At 38.8% G+C, this 22,977-nt stretch overlaps 1 protein-coding gene across 2 annotated transcripts in view; it reads right to left on the bottom strand.

The window, feature by feature from the left end:
• Positions 1-22,977, bottom strand: part of LOC108425438 (CUB and sushi domain-containing protein 1) — a 664,112-nt gene that overhangs the window by 400,379 nt on the left and 240,756 nt on the right. For both annotated transcript variants that reach the window (XM_017694090.2, XM_017694091.2), the window contains exon 3: positions 8,622-8,734. In XM_017694090.2, coding sequence (XP_017549579.2) covers positions 8,622-8,734 — 113 coding nt within the window. The remainder of the gene's footprint in view (positions 1-8,621; positions 8,735-22,977) is intronic.

The raw sequence follows: 22,977 nt of genomic DNA, 5'->3' as shown, positions 1-22,977 counted from the left end.
GCATTTTCCCAATTACTCACAAAAAACATAAAAAAATGACAGAATTCCATTAATAATTCCCACAATTATCCTAATTATAGATAAAGATTCTAACACTTTCTCTGTCCTTGTGTATTCCACCAATTCTATACAAAGACACATGGTTGATATCTATGACTCCCTCAGATTATGTGGCCTCCTCCGCCAACTATGTCCAAAGACATGTAGTCGAGATCTATGACCCACACAATAAAAATTTTGGCTCTCCCAACTCAATCTAAAGACATATAGTCAAGATTTATTAACCCTCCCCCCGCCTTCAAAAAAATTGTGTGGGCACCTCCAACTGTATCCGAAGACCCATCATTGAGATCTATGACCTACATTGTGTGGACTCCACCAGCTCTGTCCAATGACATGACAGAGTCTTAACCAGTTCTGAAAACTGTCTTTCTAAGAGTCTGTTGGGTTTAACACGTGGTTCTCTACCAACACAGACATCTCAAACTAAAAAAAAATTTTCTCTCTTTTTCAAAGCTCACAGCAATAGACACAGAAGATGTGATACACTGCACTGGTAAAATATTTATTATTAAAAGTGCAAGTGGGCTCATATTCCCCTATACACTCAGCCCTCTATAGTCCTCTCATTGCTGAGCCCTGTGTAATTAGCCTACCATTTGGATTGCAGTATGAACAATCACTGTGATTGTTTAGTATCGTTCAATCAGTATGATTTGGACGTGTTTTTGAGGGATTTATTAAGGCCTGCTCCTCTGTCTAGATTTTCAGTCCTCTGTGGTGAGGAACACTTGTACCGAGTGCAACAAAAATAACACAGTATCAATGTAAATGTTGTTTAATCGGCCCCATATATCACACTGCTTATTCCTCTGTCTTTATTTTTCATTTTTCCCCCAGGTGCTTGTGGTTGTAACACATGCACAATAAATCAAATGGTGACAAACAGAAGTTTAAATGGTCATTTTTCTGTTCTGGGGGCCTACTAAAGATTTTATCTTGTACTCTGCAAAACTTTGGATCTTTAGATTGTAAATTAAGTTATAAAAGGGGCGAGGGCTCAGCTAATGGCAATGCAGCCAGACCAACCACACCTAGTCTGGCAAAACTGTATAACCATCCATCAAACAATACATAGCAACAGTACATATACTGTAGGGCTACAACAATACAGCATATCATATTGTTTTGAACTGTACCACTGCACTTGAATTTTAGTGCATGTCTAGTGTGTTAACTTGGGCCTAATATATTAGCTTGAAGTTAGAGCATTAGATCATGATAAGACAAGAGCGGTGCTTTACAGTAAGTTTTAACCTTTGTAAAGTCGAATGCTCTAATAAACTGAAAATGGAAACAATAACATTAACATAAGGTGGATTTTCAGCCACTCATTTTTGTTGTTGAAAAATGTGACATTAAGATTCAACTGTACTGTATCAAATCAGTTTTTAAAGTATATGTATTGGTACACCACAAAAAAATGGATAGTCCACTTCAGATGCTTTGTAGATACTTACTTTCATGCTACACTCAACTAAACATCTACTAAACTGACCATCATTTTATTTAACTCTAAACCTGCTCTATTCTTAACCCTAACCTCAACCCAAAACCTCAACCCAACCCTCACTGGTTGGGCTCACTGGCCCAAATCCTAACCCCACCACTGTTTAGAATCAACTGAGTTTCAACAGATAAATTGTTAACAATTTAAGCATTTGTAGATAATCTATAGGAGACTATAGTGGACAATCCAAACAAAGTAAGACCAAACATTGCATTGAGCATAACTATGATAGTACAATTACGTTTTTTAATAACAACTATTTTTATAAAATTCAATGTTTACCATGTATTCACATTGTATATGTGTGTGTCTTCATCATGTGTAGTGATACTGTAGACCAGTGGTTCTCAGACCAGTTCTCAGGGATCCCTAAATGGTCCACTGGTCTACAGTATCTGGCTACTATGGAGCCCTGCAGGTGACATCAAATGGGTTAATTAAGTCATGGTTTAGTAAGGCATGAAAAACGAGATAATCAAGTCATGGAAACGAGATAAGTCATGGTTAAGTAAGGCGTGGACATGAGATAATTAAGTTGTGGTTTAGTAAGGCATGGAAAACGTGATAATCAATCATGGAAACGAGGTAATTAAGTCATGGTTTAGTAAGTCGTTGGTAGGAGATTGTGCCTTATTAAGATGTGGCAAGGCTTAATTATTTCATTCCCACACCCTACTAAATCGTGGCCATGCCTTGCTAAGTTGTGGCCACGACTTAATTATCTTTTTCCCATGTCTTACTATATCTTAACCATGTATTATCTTTATTTATACAGGATGTCAGCAGCACGGCTGTGTAGTCTACAGCAAACATACTGTATCGTTTTTTGGGGAACACACAGCATAACAGAACTATGTGATGCAATAGATATCTAATGCAGAAGACATTTAAAAATGTTTTTTTTTTAATGGTCATTAATCTTTCATATTCTTAAGTATTCTGCTGAATGAAGACCTGTCTCAATGAACATGAGATCTTTGCCACAATCAGACTTCACCACTTCATCAAGCTTGGACAGTGACAGCTAAAGCACCATCTCATGACTGGGGTGGAGACCAAACAGAGAAAGAGACCAGTGCCCATGATAACCAAAGGGAGTCCCTGAGTGTAATCCAATCTTTCCACTTGTCCGGCCTTTGTATCACATCCTGGCTCGGCAGGGTTGATTAAATGTTAGTCGGACTCTCATCACTTTTGACAGGCCAGCTACTATCTTAGGGTTTGGCGGCAAGTAGGGAAATTAATTGATTCATATCTTTTGGAGCAGAGCCTTGGTGAAGCTTTCCCTTATCTAAGTCTCAGGGGTGAAAAAATATTTAAAAAAAAAAAAAGATTAATTTCTTTGCATCTTTTCAATAAGGTCTGATGAGATACTTAATTTAAGACACTGAATATGAGCAGCAATTGCTTGGTTGCAGTGACCTCAAAAGCAAACAAGATTAGCATTTTTTCCCAGTGATTAAAATGATACAGAAGCAATGTGATAACAGAGGAGGAGAACAGACTGTATAGACGCTAGCACAGAGATAATGGGAATTCCAGCATGACAGCTCAACTACAGCTAACAGGTTCAAAGCAAACGCTACAGTTTCAAGAAAAAACTTTTACAGCAAAGAAAATCTACCCAAACTCCAACTATTACAGCAAAGAAAATCTACCCAAACTCCAACTATTACAGCAAAGAAAATCTACCCAAACTCCAACAATTACAGCAAAGAAAATCTACCAAACTCCAACTATTACAGCAAAGAAAATCTACCCAAACTCCAACAATTACAGCAAAGAAAATCTACCAAACTCCAACTATTACAGCAAAGAAAATCTACCCAAACTCCAACAATTACAGCAAAGAAAATCTACCAAACTCCAACTATTACAGCAAAGAAAATCTACCCAAACTCCAACAATTACAGCAAAGAAAATCTACCAAACTCCAACTATTACAGCAAAGAAAATCTACCAAACTCCAACTATTACAGCAAAGAAAATTTACCCAAAAATTTACCCATCTACCAAACAAAGACACTGTGGGTGATGAGCTCAGCTGTCACCCACTGGAACTTCATAATTGCTCCTGTAAAGCTGGCGTAGACGAAACCGGGAGCAACTAGTGTTTGTTAGTTTTCATGACTGTTTACCTCTGGATGAGCCACGCGAAGCACTGTTCTTTTGCGATGTGGGTCAGTTTAGGAGCGTGATCTGTTCAGACTGGTGTTGCATGCAGATCACATTTAAAAGTTAATGTGAACAGCTAAACAAAAAAATCGGATTTGGTGAGAAAATCAGATTTGGGCCACTTTTACCTGCTGTGTAAACGTAGCCTTAGAAAACATCAAAAGATCATTTGACCTGGAGTGTCCAAAGTTTTGCATACAACTAGGATTATATCTGGTATTGACATTTGGTGTCATATAAGCACCACACTTTACCACATTCATGCTATCACTAACTTAACGAACGTGGCAAGCAATGTTCTGAAAATAAACTTTGAAAAGGCCTACATAAAAGCATCTCAACTTCACTGCAGAAACCTCAAAATATAGTTATAATTTTTGCTATCTGTCTGCACTGTCTGCTTTGCATACTGTTAGAATGCTGAAATCATATATAATGATTTAATTTTTTGTTTCCACTGGGAAATCATTCAGTAAAAACATTTCTTGTGGAGTCCCACAAGGTTCAATTTTAGGGCATTTGCTTTCCTCTTTTGTTACCTTTAAAATATACATACATACATACACACATACATACATACACACACACACATAAACACACACACACACACACATATATATTTATATTTATATATTTATATACACACAAACACACACACACACACTTTCCTTCTGGAAAACAAAATGCTTTTGCATACAACTAGGATTATATCTGGCATTGACATTTGGTGTCATATAAGCACCACACTTTAACCAAACTGGAGCTAAAATGGGAGAGATATGAGGGCTGAACAGGTCTGAGAGCCAATCATTGCCTACTAAAATATGCTGTCTTATGGCCTATCTATAAAGTATGAATATGAGAAAAGGGAAGAATATTAATTGCATGGGGCTAGTTACAGGTCGAGACTTGTCCGATAGGGGTTTCTTTTTTTATGATTTATTCTTAATTAACTGCAGCACTATTGATCAAATCAGCAAACACTGCCATCTTGGATTTCGGGGAGTATCAAGGGAGGGAAAATTGCTTCTAGGTTCTATATTCATCTAGCACACTGCTGTGCCACTCAGCACTCTGCAGGCAAATAGATTACAATTAGTCTGGTGTAATGGCCCATAAGCCCTGCTCTAAAGGCTGCTGGGAAACCTGCGGGATGATTATGGATGACATGATCTAAACAGCACCGAATGGGGCTAGATGAAATAGTGCTACTCACTTTAACATTTAGATGTGCACATTATGAACTTAAGCGCCTCCAAGCCACCAGATTTTTTTTTTTCCCCAGCTCTAACTCATCAGCCTGGGGCTCCTCTCCAACAACACTTCAGCATTGCAACCAAATATTTGAACATTTAAAAAAGAAGAGAAAAGACAAAGCCACACATGGGTATTTTTTTCCCTGTGGAAACATCTTGAGAATTGAGAATTGTTTGAAGCATAACAAGAATACTTGCTGTCTAAAACATAATGATCTTCATTTCACAAGCTTGCTGAGTGCTAATCTAGCCTGATGAGAGCAGAAAAGTTGAACAGAGAGTGAAACCAATTATGTCATTGTCCATGGCTCACATTCATGCTATCACTAACTTAACGAACGTGGCAAGCAATGTTCTGAAAATAAACTTTGAAAAGGCCTACATAAAAGCATCTCAACTTCACTGCAGAAACCTCAAGATATAGTTATAATTTTTGCTATCTGTCTGCACTGTCTGCTTTGCATGCTGTTATAATGCTGAAAGCATATATAATGATTTAATTTTTTTGTTTCCACTGGGAAATCATTCAGTCAAAAAATAACATTTCTTGTGGAGTCCCACAAAGTTCAAGTTTAGGGCCTTTGCTTTCCTTTTGTTACCTTTAAAATATACAAACACACACACACTATATATATATATATATATATATATATATATATATATATATATATATATATATATATATATATATATATATACACAATTTTCAGCTATGCTGATGACACAATTCTTCATTAACATTCCTTCTGGAAAGCAAAATGCTGTGGACAGGCTTACCAGTTGTGTGCCAGAGATTTCTCAGTGTCACAAATTTTCTACAACTAAATTAGGAATGTAAACAATCATTGGTACTAAAATCCAGCTGTTTTATTAGAAACTAGATTCTTGCTTTGTGAACCAAAGCTGAGGTATAAAATCTGGGTGTAATCTTCTATTCTGAGCTCTGTTATATCCCACACGTTGACGCAGACACTAAAGTAGCTTTTATCATATGAGAAATATCACTAAATTTTGACCTTTTCTATCTCAAAGCAGAGAAACTTGTTCATGCATTTGTTGCAACAGAGTTGATAACTAATGCTCTTCTTAATGGGCTTCCTAAGAAAATAACCCATTCACTTCAACTTTTACAAAATGGAGCAGCAAAAATAGCTTCCCAGTTTTGAAAGAACTTTATTTTACTCATTATTAAAGCCTCACAGAATGTCTGCCTGTTAATTATTTTTGCTATCTCTTAGATCTGGAGATATTGGCCTTCTGTAAACATCTGTAAAATGCAGAAAACATTGAGAGCGTTTTTCTTTTTTTTTTTTACATTAACTGTAATAATAACAATAGTAATCAGTAAACAGTAATCAAACTCTCTGGATAAGCAACTAGCATTATAAAGTAACAAAAACTAGGCTGACAAACAAAAAAAATGCTGCGGTGTGCTAGCCAGTGTTCATTCTGGCTACCAGAAGGAAGGCCTTTATAAAACACCATTAACCTGATAGATAGGGTTGTAGTCATGCAAGAACCTCCTAATACATAACAGAGAGAGGTCACACAGTCATTGTATCTGTTAGACAGAGATGACTTCAGTGGACTTTGGTTAATACACATAAAAACAAGCGAGCGGAACGGAATTGGAAGCAATTTCTTAACATCTCAATTGTCAGTGACAGTGTAGACTACATCAAGGCAAGATTCATGTGGCATCCAAGTGAGCGATTGTGAAAAGCAGCATGAATAAGAAGGAGCATCAAACACAGAGGATACGGACCTGCTAAACGCAGGTCTACTGAATCCGGCACGACCAGAGCAGCGAAGGACACAGCATAATGGATGATTAGTTGTGTAATGAGAGCATGATGCATAACTGTGGGCTGCTTCTAGTGCAATGTGGGAATAACACCTCACACGGAGAAAAGGATCTTTGTCTCACAGCGAGTACAAAGCACACATTGTTGGAACATCTGCATTCCACAGCAGTGTCTCAACAACTGCCATATGGTCATAAAAATAGACTGCGCTTCTTTGGCACTCAACAATGGGCAATACCAAACTTGAGAGACCTGACTTTTAGATATGTAAAACCCTGCAGAGCTGCTTTCGAGCCAAGAGACCCATGCTAACAGTGAGTTGATGGCAGTAATACATATTCAGGGTGAGGTTAAAAGGGCAATATAGAATGAAAATAGGCTTCTAAACAGATAGGTCTTGTAACATAGTGACATGGTTGTGCATCATTCATAAGCCAGAAGTCTCATGAGGCATGCACTTGAGCCCTACACGGCAATGCCTGAGTCAGTTCCAAAGAGAAGGCTTGGGTTAAGCTCTGGGGATATTTAAACACCATAAAAAATCTATGAGCCATTGCTTTTTCCTGGAACTCTCGGTGGTTGAGGAGGATTCAAAATCAGCCCTAATTTGGCATGTCTGACCTGTAGGATTTGTGAGGTACGAGATCAGAACAGAACCTTGGTTCTGCAATTAAAGGTTTGTGCAATAGGATGATCAGTGGAAATTCTCATTGCACTTGACTTAACTCACAATTAAAAGCAAAATCACCACATTGCAGGGCCTCCATCACAAAGAGTTTCCATGCCAAGAATGAGTGATGATATGCAGTACAAGAGGGGATGTAACCAAATTTCTTATGCAAATGTTAAGGTGAGTAAGAATTCTGGTAGGGATCATATCCATACCATCATTGTTCTAGGTAAATTGGACCAAATAGCTCAGTGGAGCAAAGCTGGCATTGAATTAGATCCAGTTGAGACTGGGATGCCTCCTTTAATCCTGTAACTAATTGTAAAAGCTCATTGATAAGTTTGCAGGGAGGATAAATCTACTTTTACCCAAGCCCTACAATCAATGTGGAGGAGGCTAGTATACAAAGACAAACACATGAGGCAATGACAGCACACTTTTTAAAAACCCAAGAGTGCCCCTCTGGCACTATAAGTACACCATTGCACCATCTTTCATGCTAACATCATATGCCAGAAGAAGCACTTATTTATCAAGCACAGTAATCCGTTATGGGATTCTGTCAACGTGACTTCACTTTTCCAGTCTAACAAAAAGAAAGATGGCAAACCAAACTACTCATCAGATTTTTGTCCACTAGAGGGAGAAGTGACTCTATAGTGAGCAGCTGTGCTTGAGGATCTTACTATGATACAGTTTATATTAAATTCTTTGTTGAGGATCAATAGGTCGATATCTCCATGTCCCTTTTTCCACTCCAGGAATCCTGCAAATGACTGAGGGACCTATGGGAGACAGTTGCCTGGAATCTGCCTTAAGCAGTCTCCATTTGAGGGGGTAAAATTGAGGGTAGAGCACAAAGATGTCAACTTCTTTCAAAACAAACAAAAAACAGATCTGAAACTTTCCTTGAAATGGAAGTTGGATCTTGTAGGCAGTGCCCCTGAGGAATAGCAAGTACATGAGCTTCACCACATAAGTGGATGCTAACATGCTTGCTGGCCAGTTCCTGTACTCCCTGGTGACACTTTCCTTATCATACAAATTTCCTCTCCAGCAGAGTCTGATGTACACGCCCTCTAATGAACAAAAAACATAAACATGATCCAGACTTAAATACTGAAGCAAAAATCATTGTCTCTTACCTTCATAGATTGCTTTAAATCCTTGGGCACTCACAGCAAAATCTGTGGTGAACCACAGTGCTAGTATAGACCCCGAACTTACTATCGGCGATGGCAACATGAAGCCAGACAACCTGAAAAAGAGAGAGTCGTTTAAGTGGATTCAAATGCAACACTTTATTGAACTTCAACTGACCATCAACGCAACAAATACATCAATATATTTCACTAAAAATAAAAACATTCAAATTTTATAATAAATTTAAAATTAGTAAATGAATTCCAATACTAATACAAATACTTTAAATATGTCACAGCATATTAAGTTTAGATTTAGAAATATACAAATTAAGTGCTGGTATATTTTCATGAAGCTCCTTAGGAAACAGTAGAACACATTCTATTCTGTGTTATGATGATACTGTATGTGCGGAGAAGAGCCCTTTACAGTTTTCATTATAGACATTGCAATAATCAGTTTCATGTTGAAGTTCATGCTTTCAGTAATTTCCTCCTTAAATATACTATGGCAGGTGAATACATACAAGTTACATTACAAATAATGGCATTTGTGATGTGGCTGCATCTGTATCATACACATACGTATATAGAGGCAACATGACACACATCTGGATGAACTGGTAACCTCTCATATATACACTGCATTAAAAGTTTCAGGAACCCTTGCCTCCCTTTGAAATTGCTCGATGTTACTAAAAAAAACCAAAACCTTTGTTAAGCTAAATCATCTCATATTCATACTTAATTTTTGCTAATGCTTTGGGTACATTGAGTGTCTGAGACTAGATAAGTGCTGACGTCACAGCAGTGTTTGCCATGTGTGGTCATGTGCAAAAGTTTAAACACCTCTAGTTATATTACATGGTTTGTTGATCTATGTGAAAATGAGTTAACACATCCTCTACATAAAACACTTAAATATGGCATATATATATATATATATATATATATATATATATATATACACACACACATACACACACACATATACACATACACACTGACACACACACACACACACATACATACATTAGATAGATAGATAGATAGATAGATAGATAGATAGATAGATAGATAGATAGATAGATAGATAGATAGATAGATAGATATGTATACATACATACATACACACATGCACACATTAACTTTCACTGTGATAATCAACAAAACGTAATTTGACCAGGGTGCCCAAACCTCTTCATACAACAGTACTCCCAAACTTACGGTTGTCACTTGTTGAAAATCTAACTTTAAACAGCTCTTTAATATATTAAACTTTTGAAGGATTTTGTACATGGCTCGCTAGTGCTGTATAGTGCACTATGTAAGATTTGAAACGGTTTCTATGCCCAAACAGTGCTTCACATGTTCAGTAGCAACTGAGGCTGAATCCCAAATAGCCAATACACAAAAACTGCACTATTTGGGTGTTGAGTCCATATTTACACAGAACACTACATAGGAAGCAGGGGACCTTTTGGGATTAAGTGATAATTAGCACACTGCATGGTGTTATGTGGATTTTATTTCTTAGAGGAAGCACTTATGTTCACAAATGTTTGTGTCATGTGTTGAAAATGCTGAAAATCGCAGAAGTAATAACTACCACTTACCAAGCTGCTGTTTTTCGTATTTCACTCTTTAAAGATATAGCAAATTCTTTTCATCATCAGAATGAGCCAACATGCAAGTTTGGTTTGTACACCAGGAAGAACTATAATGGCCAACCATGTAAAAGGCTACAGCCAGGAGATGCCCCCTGGTGACCAATACAGGGAGCACAGTTTGGTGGCGGAAGCTTGGTGCTCCTTCGAAGCTCAGACTGCGTTCCAGCTGAATTGTAGTGACAAAGTTCAAGAGTGTTGATTAACAGAAAAAAAATATTTATCTGTTATTCCTACTTCAGATTCTAAGCTATTCCAAGCTATTGATAGATCACTTTATGCAATTTTGTATCACATTTGTAGTGCAAGATAAGAATCACTCAACATATGTCACAACCTGGGAACTGCGGTCACTTACTTGCAATTTCCTTGCTCGTGCTCTCAACAAGTAATTATCCTGAGACGCAAGGGCTTCAATATGTATTTTTTTCCCTAGTAAGAAGCTCATAATTATGGTATTTCCAGGACAACATGAGTGTGGCCTGAGTGAGTGAGGAGGAAAGACACTACACGTCACCAACACATATCAGCAGCTTCCCTCATTATATACCTGAATTTCAATTAAAAATACAGAAGCCTGAATCTGCACTTTACGTCCAAAATTTTGTAGGCAACTGCTTGTCCAATACCAAGTTAATACCAAGTTTGCTCCTTTACTGCAGTAACAGTCTCTACTTTTCTGGGAAGGCCTGACACTAGATGTTGGAACATTGCTGTGAGAATTTGATTGTAGCCACTAGAGCACTAATGAGGTCAGGTACTGATGTTGGATCACTCACTAATCCCAAAGGTACTGGATGGAGCGCCATCACTCCAGAGAACACAGCTCCACTGCTCTGTAGCCCAGTGCTTGAGGGCTTCATACCCCTGTAGCTAATGCTTAGCATTGGGCATGGTGACCGTAGGCTCATGTGCAGCTTCCCCAGAGCATCCAAATACTTTTCTATGGAAATTATACAAGCTGTGTTTGTTCAGTTGAGCATCTGTGTCAGCAGTGGGGGCAACTTCAGCAGCTAAATTCACTTATTAAAAGGGATACTTTTGGACATTTAGTGTTGGTAGATGTGGCTGAGGGATAAACCAAACAAGACTGGGCAAGCCTAGTTTTGCTGAAATGCAATCAGCTAGAAAAAAAAACACCACAAACTTTATGTATTGGATGGCAAATAAATGTTTCAGTCAGCCTGCAGTGTGTGATGGGTACTATGGCGGCTGCTGCTGCTAGTACTACTACTACTACTACTACTACTACTACTACTACTACTACTACTACTACTACTACTAGTAATAATAATAATAATCATAAGTAGAATGTTCAACAGTTGTTTAAGCAAATTAAGCCACCTTATGTAAACAGTAAAATTATGTGCCTCTTATTATTATAGCAGTGATGTCCAAGCAAGTTATCATTGTCCCATTCTGGAAAAGGAGCAGTAGCAGATAATTCTATTCTCCATGAATTCATTTGATAATTCATTTAATGATTCTGACATATGTGTTTACTGCTATGTCATGACAGAATGGGGGGTGTAGTGTAGTGGGTAACACATCTGCCTTCTATGCTGTAGACCAGGGATCGATTCCCTGGCTAGGCGAGCACCCTACGCTATACCAATAAGAGTTCTTGAGTATTACCTGGGTAAAATGATCAAACTGTAAGCTGCTCTGGGTAAGAGCGCCTTCCAAATGCATAAATGTAAATTAATCTGTATAGACAAATTTAGCCAGCTGTGCAGCTGGAGCAAAATGATAATAACAGACTGTAAACATAGTATCAAACCGTTGATTTCTACTCACACATATCCTCACAAATGTCTGCAGTTATTCAGTCATGTACCAAACAAAATGAACCTGTTCTCTGTTATAGAAGAATGAGCTAAAACATTCTCTAGGCACTAGCATGTACGCTAATACCTTATATCATAAGTAAGGTAATGTTTTATTGGAGAACAACTTTTTCTTTACAAAGTAATCATTCAAAAATAGCAACTGACACATCAGAATACTATATGAATTTACATTCAGCTGCACTCTTGTAGTGCTTGGTGGCCTTTCATACATACAGTGTTTGTGCCGAGAAGATGAGCAGCGAGAAAGCTATACAGACATTTCTCTTTCCAGACAGATAAATGGTCCTTTCAGTCACTTTCATAAATGATATATTTATAATACCTTTTTATAATAAGTGCATGGTATATTTGTGAATTCTTAACAGCATTCTGACTCGGATTAGGTCAAAGTTTTAAGCCTGGTAGACAATCTGGGAAATCTGTTTGTAGCATGGAATGTTTAGTATTTCATCATGAATTAAATATATTACAAAAATAGTGTTGAAGTTTGTATACTTTTTCATTTAATTTTCATTGATTTTCATGGCTTAAGCAGTGAGAAGTCTATCCTCTAAATATCGTGCCACTTCAGTGCGGTGTTTGAAATGCTTTGCCACTTTGCACATGCAGCCTGTGTGAAAATGCTGACCACTTAATATGGGCACCGAAATGAAAAGCAAGACTATCTACGTCGCTCACGCCAGTGTGTACGTGTGAATCAGGCCTAATTCCTAAGAAAGAATTCCAACTGAAGTCAGACACAGAGCTCAAATACAAATAGTATGATGTGTTATTGTACCCATTATTAGCATAATGTGTTTACTGAATGTATTTCTACTTTCTTCCATTGTTAGTCTTATATCGGTAGAGTTGCGAGTGTATGTAGACAACATTTAATGGTATACAGCACCACCTGATTGTCTTGGGTGATGCTTGCAAATGGGAATCAGTCAGTCAGTTAGTCAGTCAGTGACTCAGTGAGAGAAATCAACTCTTGCAGAGGGGCCTGCTGGGTACAACTCAGATGCGTTTGTTGTTTGTTGAAAGGCACAGCGCACCAAGCTGAATCTTTGACCACGCACTCTTAATCTCAGGCCTCTGGGTACCATCTGACCTCTGCCACAACCCAGGTAAATTACAAGGGCATCAGAGGGAGATCAAATCCAGGTCCAGTGAAGTAAAGGCAGCCTCTGTGGTGTGAGGTGAAGGATCAGACATGTTCATTTGATGAAAGCCCTGGTAGATACAGCCTCATTCTTCAGGGAGCACACTTAAGTGCTGCTGGACCAGCGACCTTCAATCTAAGGCCAAAATTTCAGGTGGTCACCTCTGATGGCTCGGCTGTCTGCTTCTGCTTTTCCAGAGCAGGAGAACAGTGGAGCAGAACGATTCAGGCCCCCCAAAGCTCCAAAGAAATCGGCTCACATCAGCCTCATTTGCAAAGGGAAGGCGTGCTCTGCTAGTAACATTACAGTTATTTTAAGACTGTACATTTCGAACACATTGTTCTGTACCTCTGCTTGAACTTGTAGGCCTACATCTGCAACAGATGTTGCCATTTTCTCTAGTGGTGCAACTATCATGTCATGGCAAATGTGTCTTTGATAAATCTTTTATTTTTTCCCTGTTGTTATGACCAATGATGCTGTGTTTGTTCTACACAGCATTCCATGTTTTGTCTCATTTCGAACTTGAGTGGTGTATCAATCTTTCATTTGATATTGTTACGCAGGACAACTCTGCTGAATCATTTATTTGTTTCTCATCTAGCCTCAATGGATGGAGGGGGCCTGAAAGAAAAATGAATGCTATTGAAATGTAGCCTTGCAAATGACAGTCTTATTCACCTGCGGAATGCATTTATTCGTCTTTGGGCCAGCGTACAATGGGGTGGTGCTCAGGCAACCCAAATAGATCTCCGCGTTGTGTCTCACATGTTAAGCCGAATATTATGCTAAGATCTGTATTCCCTGGGCTTGTTAACATACGACGCTGGGATGGGAGATTGTGAATCCATGAATTCAAATATCCAAACGCAGGTGGCTTGGCATAAAATGTCTGCCCGGAAACAATGTGCAAGCAGATGTGGAGATGGAGGGGAGAAGTACTGTAAAACAGGATAAGCCCTTAGAAAATGATGTAAGGTCAAAATTTATAGGTGCTTGCGCTGTCATGCAGTGGCAGCCCCCTTTGACTGAATGATGCTAGGGGACTTTGTGTAACAGCATCAACTTTTCATCTGCTTCTTTCTTGCTGGAGTGCATTGTAAATTTAAAGCCCACGCAAGGATATACAAAAGGAGGTGCAAAAGATATATGCATGCTGATTTTTTTTCCCCACTGAAAAACAATTAAAAATGCTGGGAAATGCAAAAAGAAAGCATTCGTTTTGCACGACATGCTATCTGCCACATAGTTTGAAGTGCATCGAATTGAAGTTCAGGTAGCGTTCTCCTCAGGATATGCATATCTCGCAAACACGCAAATCACTGTCTCGGTTTCTTAGCTCTGCCTGTGAAGCGCCTTGACAGTGAGCAGATCAGGATGTCGTTTGACATCCCTCAGTTAAATTTCTTCACACCAAATGCCTCACAGTATTACCTCAAACTCACTGCATAAGCAACCCTCCACCTCCTGCTACTGTCAGGTCTATAAAAACAGCACAGTATAAGCAATAAGCAATGGCAGGGTATTAGAACAGGAGGTATTTTAAGGTGAGCTTGATCAGCTATGATAACAGGCCCTGAAATGCATTTAACAGTCTAAATGGAAGCGCCATCTCTCTGTCGTAAACAGCATTATTGAGCTACTACTCATTTGAACAATGAAGCGATCACCCATTGCATTTCTCTACCAAGGTATGATGTGGCTAGGCTATGATTAAAAGTATTACGCAGTATTGGTAGCAGCCACTGTAAATGTATGCATGCTAAAATCAACATCTGTAGACATTCCTCCAGAGAATCCAGGTACTGCCACGCATATGCATTAGCATGCTTCACCTTGACGTGCCCAGTGTCTCATAAACCGTCAGGTAGGATTTTCCGCCGTCAAACTAGAGCCCTGAATGTGTTGGATCTTAGCTCCTCTCTGTGAAATAATTTAAGAGTTGACTGGTTCACCATGCATGAAATGAGTTGTTTCTTTATGACAGCGGCCTGTTACCTGTAAAAAGCTATGCTTATGAAAAACTGCAGAAGCCGGCGTGCTGACAATACTGTGGGGAAAAAAATCTGTATATCATTACAGCAGATAGTAATTGTTGCATCAAAATCATTACCATAACAAAAAAATGGCTGCCTCATTTTGCAACCATTTGCTTCAACCTGTTCAGCTTCATATTCTCATTCCTTTAAAGCATATGTAAACCAGTAGAACTCAATCAGCACATATGCCTAATTTCCTTGCTCTGCTTGTCCAAACTCAGCTTGACAAGTGTTGTCTCACCCATGTGAGCAGTTTAAAGGCCAACATACTCCAGGTGGTAAATTGCTGTAATCTTTGCCCCGTTCACTGGGCAGCTGTGGCGTTTCCTCTTTTTCTCATAGGCACAAACACTGGTGAGATGGCAGTGCAGCTCAGCTGTCTGGAGTTTTTATTACATCACGTATCAAAGCTGAGCTTTGGAGCAGCTGTGTTTCTGGAGGGGTCAGTTCAGAGTGCATTAGTTCAAAGTGAAGAGGGGACTTGGCTCCCTTTCAAACATGACTTTATCAAATGACTCCAATGGTTCACTTCAGCACCAGGAACAGAGTTTTCCTTTGGGTGTAGATTTCTAGGAATTTTTGGAATGACCTTTAGTGAGGTTAGTCTATACTTATTAGGCTATAGGGTTTTCATCAGTCTGATAGAGGGAGACAGTACGCACCCCTTCTAATAAAACATGGCCACATATTGATCACAACCGCAGGCGCTTCGTTTATACTCCTTTAAGTTCCAGTGATTAACAGGTAAGTAAATGGTTAACCAAATATGTAATTGTTAACCAAATATGTAACCACCAGGGGTTCATCCTGAGAGAGGATCAAACTCACAACCCTTATTGCTGCCTGGTGGACACTAGAAGATGGCCTCCGAGCAACTGAGGGTCAGGAGAAAGGTGTGCACTTAAAAGAAACACAAGGGGCTAAGAGCTGGGAAAACAAACTAGACAAGGAACAGACTAAAACAGGAACAGGAAAGTAGCTGGTCACAGTGGAAGGAGATAAACTCAGTCATGTTGTTGCCAGCCGAACATGCTATGCAGCATGCCACTGAAAGGGACAATGGTTGTGCCAACTAAAGACTTAGGATGACCCAAACTAAGAGCTCCCCAAAACTCAAACCAAAAAACTCCGCTCTTTAATCTCACCCTTGCCTCTCCCTGAACTTGGAGAGTGAAACACACTCAAGAATTACTTTTTTTTTTTTATAATTATGCTGGAGAACAATTTGTGAAAGGAAAGACTTGAAATTTGAGACATATACCAAGGTTACGGGCAGAGCAATGTGCATGTAGCTGTGTGAGCTCAAGACTGAGCGCCGAGCAATGTGTGAGCACCCTTAAATAGGGTGCCCACAGCTGCTACCGCTCAGCCCCAGTTATTCAGTCCTGGCTCTCCGGCCCCTCCTAGTGGCTGGAAGTAGCCTAGCAAGTGCCTGGACATTACTTTTAATGGACAAATAAATGTTTTTAGCATAGGTCAAACAATCATTTAAGTTTATTTCACTTCCAACAGAATAACAATTCCTATTTGAATTGATAGCATTATCATTCAAGCTGAGGAACATGTCATGTTTAGAGTGTATGTATGAGGACACAGTAGGCAACTGGTTTTGCTAGAAACGCCTCCTAAAAATTAAGCAAACATATTAATGATGGTCTTAATCCTAATCATGAACATGCTGCAGTTGTCAGCTCCTCAGTTTAAATATATATTTTCATACAGTACTATCAGTACTATTGGTACTAAATTCCATGGTCCATCCAAAGAACGCTTTAATATCTCGGTGCATTAATACAGTATGTATTACTATACAGAATAAGAGAGCCCATTAGTTTGCGTGTAACAGGTATTTTACAACATTTGTCAGCTTATAAGTCTGAAGGTTTCTGTTTTATAATTGGTATTTTAATGGTTTGCATGCTTGAATTTAGTCTTGCTGATTAATAATTAATCACAAACTAAAGACATTTTGTTATTGATAAAACGTATTAAATTGAATCTCAAATTTTGCATACCTAAAAAAAACCCAAAAAAAACCCCAATATAATAGATTGTACTAAATTACTTTGGGTAACATTTTGAGTTCCAAGACAGTTTAATTAAATTATGCTGAAATGTCTAAGAGCGTTTTCACACTTGGACCGCTGAGTCATGGTTTCTTATGTGAACACATAATATGAACTCAGACCCGTCTAAACAGCCCCAAAAATGAGAGGCGGTCTCAGTTTGTTTGTAGTTTGTTTTGTGGTTCAATTAGTTTGTTCATTGTGAAAACAACACGGCCCCAGTCCGCTTTAGCTCTGCTTTATGGTGAAGACCTTGAGGCTCGCCGTACACACAGCCACAGTCTTCAGGGCTTCAGCAGGTAAAACAGACTAAGGGTCATTTATAAGGTTCTACTCAGGATAAAGTCTGTCTGAACTCTGAGACAAACAGCAGTGCTGACTTATTAAAGCAATAAGATGCGAGAGCTCGCGTGATTTTACCGTGTTAAAGGCTTGAGCTAGGCACGTAACACAGTTTTCTGCTGCTTTCACACAGAATGCTGAATGAATGAAACTTCGCCGGGTAGAGCTTCAGTGAGGAGCACAGCCGAAAACGGAGCCCACTTTTCTGAGCCATTTTTCCAATTTTGCACAATGCACTTTGGCCAATCGTTTCAGCGCAGCCAATAGGAGAGCAGAAGGCAGGTCTGGTGGTTCTTCTCATCACCTGATAGGTTGGATTTTTCCGAGAACGCTGCCCACTTGGCGAGCGCTGTGCACACTGTGAAAGGGGTCTGAGTTCTAATGGAGCTGTGGTCTGAACAAGAAGTGGTCTGAGCACTCAAAGGACCAGAAAGAAGACTGAGTCCTCATTATAGTTCACTTACACTGTGAACACAAAAAGAACTAAGGCCATTTGCTGTGGGTTCCCTTCCAGGTTCACTTTAACAGAACTCAGTTCGGTTCTTTTAAAATGAACTATATGCGAAAACACTGTAATAGGTTCTAGCTATAAAGCTAAAAGACAGTTAAATATCTCATAATTGAGTAATTACTTGGAGCAACTAGGTGGTGCATGCAAACATACTTGCACTAAGATTCACTGTAATGTAATGTGTTTAATGAGGAATGTAGATCAGAAAAATCTCCAAGTACTATGAAGGCATACCTGCTACAAAGACAATGTATGAGATGTAAAAGAATGAGTCTTACTATGATTTTTCTAAATCCTTATATTTTATTCCTATCTATGCAACAACATGCTGTAAGCATTAGTATAGACAGTATAACAAATATCTTTCTCTAAGGGTTAACAGGGTTTTATACAGCCTAACACTATAGTACTCCAACAAAAGAATGCAGAGCTATAATATATTGAAATGACTTTATAACAAAAGTAAACCTAATTTTAAAGATACTCTTTTTGCTTTTATAAAACACCCAGTTATGTCTACAGTTGCTAATTAAATCAGGGATGCACAGCAAGTAATAGGAAATAGCACTTTAAAGTCTTTGCACCTAATATTGTCAGTTTACCTCATCTAACTATTCAATACTTGCAGGTTTCTTCTGATTTACTTTCATGCATAAACTAAAGGCATTATAGTCAGCTTTAGTGCAGATTTCCTTGTACTTACCACCATTATTAATGACAATAATTATTCAGTTATGAGAAATTTTTCCATTTAATAGACAGAAGCTTTTAGGCATTTCAGTGTACTTTAGAAGAGGCTACTGCTCTGACATATCAATAGAGATATAAAGCTCTTGACAATGCTTAGCAGATGAAATGCGGTGGCTTAGGTTTGCTGGGATTAGAGAGCTTCTACACTCTACAGTCCAACGATGAAAACAATAGTCAAATAAACTGAAACACAGAAAAAAACTGTCACAATTGGCTCCTCCCACTCCTCCATGTGCTTTTCTGTTTACTTTCTGGTCGTCCACGTGCCCCTTGTTTTGATTCTTTGATGTCCTGCCCCCTTGTTTCGATACTCCGCCCCTAATTATTTCCACCTGTTTCCCACCTGTCCCTTGTCTTCCCTCTGATAGATACAGCCCTGGTCTGTGTTGGTCTTTGTTTGATTGTGTTTTATGTACTGAATGTGTTGAATATGTTTGTATTGTTTGTATTGTCTGTATGTTTGATATGTGCTGCTTGACTCTTGTTTGAGGTACTGTGCTTCTGTTTGTCATGTCTGTCCTATGATCCCTCCATGTTGGCTCAATGAACCTGGACTGTCTAGACCCTGATTTTGGATTTGCCTGTAATAAATCTTGCTTCTCTCAGCACGTGCGTCCACCTCCACATCGCTCCTCATTACAGAAACACGTCATTTTTGAGAAAAATCTGAGATTCATCTGGATCGCAAATGACCTTTTGACGGATCGTGTCACATTTTATTTTAAAAGATTGACCCTCAAAATGAATTCATTTAAAGGATCTTGATTTAATGAAGAAAATATTCTTTGTCAAAATTCACTAACTTAAAAAAAACGCTGTTTGCCTAAGTATTCAACCCCATGTGGTGTGGTGTTTACACAGATGAAAGCTTTTGCTTTAACAAGTATGCAACTGGCATACAGTTGGCCTCTACCTGATAATCATTACAAAAGATCACCTTCTTCTAGATAAAAGGCTCCTTTAGTTCAGGTACCATTGGTCAGACTGAAAATGAATATTGAAGTGTTGAAGACCGCTGGTAAAATGGATGATGCAAAATGCAAGGAGATACTGCAAGACAACCTGCTCCAGTCTGCTAAAGAACGAAAGCTTGAGGGAAAATTCACCTCTCAGCAGGACAACGATCCCAAACGCAAGACCACAGCAGGACTGGTTGAACAAGAAGGTTTTGTTGCAAACATGAGGATCAGGGATTAGGATAAAAGAATATTACAGAGAGGCCTTCTGGATTTGTGAACGTGTATCATTGTTTACTAACAGTATGAATAAGGATTTTGATCTCAGTTTTGGTGACACTATTTTAAGTGATCCTTTTTTGAAACAAACTTAACAGACTCTGAATAACATGTCAAAAACATGAGTGCTAGGATTAGGTTTTCGATTGAGGTTAGGGCCAGGGTGAGGATTAAGATTAGGTTTTGGGTTGAAGTTAAGGTTAGGATTAGGGCCAGGGTGAGGGTTAGGATTAGGTTTTGGGTTGAGGTTAAGGTTAGGGCCAGGGTGAGGATTAGGATTAGGTTTTGGGTTGAGGTTAAGGTTAGGGCCAGGGTGAGGATAAAGATTAGGTTTTGGGTTGAGGTTAAGGTTAGGGTTAGGGCCAGGGTGAGGGTTAGGATTAGGCTTTGGGTTGAGATTAAGGTTAAGGTTAGGGCCAGGGTTAGGATTAGGCTTTGGGTTGAGATTAAGGTTAAGGTTAGGGCCAGGGTTAGGATTGGGTTTTGAGTTGAGGTTAAGGTTAGGGCCAGGGTTAGGATTAGGATTAGGTTTTGGGTTGAAGTTACGGTCAAGGCTAGGATTAGGCCCAGGGTTAGGATTAAGTTTTTAATTAATTTAGGATTAAGGCTTTGGGTTGAGATTAAGGTTAAGGTTAGGGCCAGGGTTAGGATTGGGTTTTGAGTTGAGGTTAAGGTTAGGGCCAGGGCCAGGGTTAGGATTAGGCTTTGGGTTGAGATTAAGGTTAAGGTTAGGGCCAGGGTTAGGATTGGGTTTTGAGTTGAGGTTAAGGTTAGGGCCAGGGTTAGGATTAGGATTAGGTTTTGGGTTGAAGTTACGGTCAAGGCTAGGATTAGGCCCAGGGTTAGGATTAAGTTTTTAATTAATTTAGGATTAAGGATTTTAATATATTTGATTTCCATCTATCTTCTAGTAGTTGGGGCTTCAAAAAGGGGTAAGAGGCTGGAACGTTTGCTTGGCTTGCTTCTGGCTTTTTATGCTCTATTCAGTGGAATAATTATGTATATTTTGTGCTAGACTTGTCTTTTTTTGCAGTGGCATGCAATACTTTCTCCACTCCATTCTGAACAACAAAAAGGTGAATGTTCCACTGTCCAAGCCAAAGTCCAGATCTCCATCCAACCGAGTATCTGTCGCATTTGAAAAGTCCACAAGCTTGATCCAAACATCCTGAACAGCCACAAGCAAATCTGCCAGGATGAACAGGTAAAAACAGTGTGCAAACTTATCCAAACAGACTGAAAGCTGTTAATGACTGAATATTAATGAAAGCAGCATTTTCATTTTTTTAAAGATTCATAAAGATCCATGTGATGAATCTAATGACTTAAGCAGTCTAGACTATTTTGTAAGGCACTGTACCAGACTGTCCAAAGAAGTATTGGACATGCTAAATAGAGAAGAAATAAGGTGAAAGTTTTGCCTAATATTTGTCCAAATGCCTGAATTTCTATGGTGCTTTTTGAGTTGAACATTCAATAATCTAAACTCTAAACTGAATGTTTTACCCATGTTTATAACAAGATACAGTGATTCCTGTGCTCTCAGGCCACAAATGCAACCAGAACAAGCAAAAAGTCTGATGATACAATGAATATTGTGTGTTTAGATGCATAGGTTTTTGCCAATCCAATTGAATACATTACAATTATTGATTAAGACTGACGTGTTTATGCTCACTCTACTCAACAATCTGATGGAAAACCTTTGCTTACATGCATACTAGAAGTAATCCAGTCCAAAGTTACAGGCATCAAAGAGAACCACTCAGTGTAGACATTACCAAGACAATGAGCATTATGTGAGTCCAGACAGAGTGAGCTGAGCAGCAGTGAGCAGTGCTTGTGTTTCTAATTGCTTTAAAATGATGTCAGACTCAGAAAAATGTCCTTCACATGTCCTTATTAAAGAAGGCTAAGAGGACGATGTCGTGTTTTGAGACTGTCCCACTGTCGTCGTTTAAAGATCAGAGCATAAACTTCTTCTCCTCTGCAGACCAGTTTCTGCTCTTGCCATGTTGAATGTTATAAACTGTCACTATGACATGATGCACATACAGAATGTACTTAAACTTTCCGATTGGGAATGTAATGGGATACAGGCAATTGCATGGATATTATTCTTCTGTTTAACAGATTATTTACAGGATTGCCAGCCTTGTTCATTTGGATAAAAACTGTATTCCGAATGGCCTCAGTCAGACTAGCCTATTCTAATTGAGGTGTATACATGGATGCATTCTATTCGGATTGAACTATTAGTCGGATTAATTAGCAGATTATCAGGCTGCATGTAAACATGGCTAGTGTCTCATAATCCCCAGCCAAAATAACTGGTAGATCCTCCAGTAATTTTGAAACTGGACACTAAACAGTTGAGTAGCAGGAGATCCAGACTATTCAGGCAGGAAAGAGTTCTCTTAATGTCTGTAACTAAGGCTAAAATAAGGTAGCCATTTTGAACAAATTGCATAAATGGCCAATTACACAATGGGTAGAAATATAATACACAGCGATGCTCAAAGTAAATTGTCAATTCAAAGGTAATTATCAAACCAGACATGCTTTTATAAACCACCAGTGCGGATCTGTCAAATCAAGTGGTAGCAGAGGTCATCATGGCTATGCAAGGATTTTAAAAGACTGCGCATAAAGTCCAAAGCACAAATTACATAAATTACTTCATGAGTACCCAGTACCTTCTGCAGTTACTTGATCCTCACCTTAATTATATTGTACTTCAATGAATTCAAAGCA

The sequence above is a fragment of the Pygocentrus nattereri genome, chromosome 5 (genome assembly GCF_015220715.1).
Source record: "Pygocentrus nattereri isolate fPygNat1 chromosome 5, fPygNat1.pri, whole genome shotgun sequence".
Taxonomy (NCBI): domain Eukaryota; kingdom Metazoa; phylum Chordata; class Actinopteri; order Characiformes; family Serrasalmidae; genus Pygocentrus; species Pygocentrus nattereri.
This window is presented reverse-complemented; position numbering and strand designations above follow the sequence as displayed.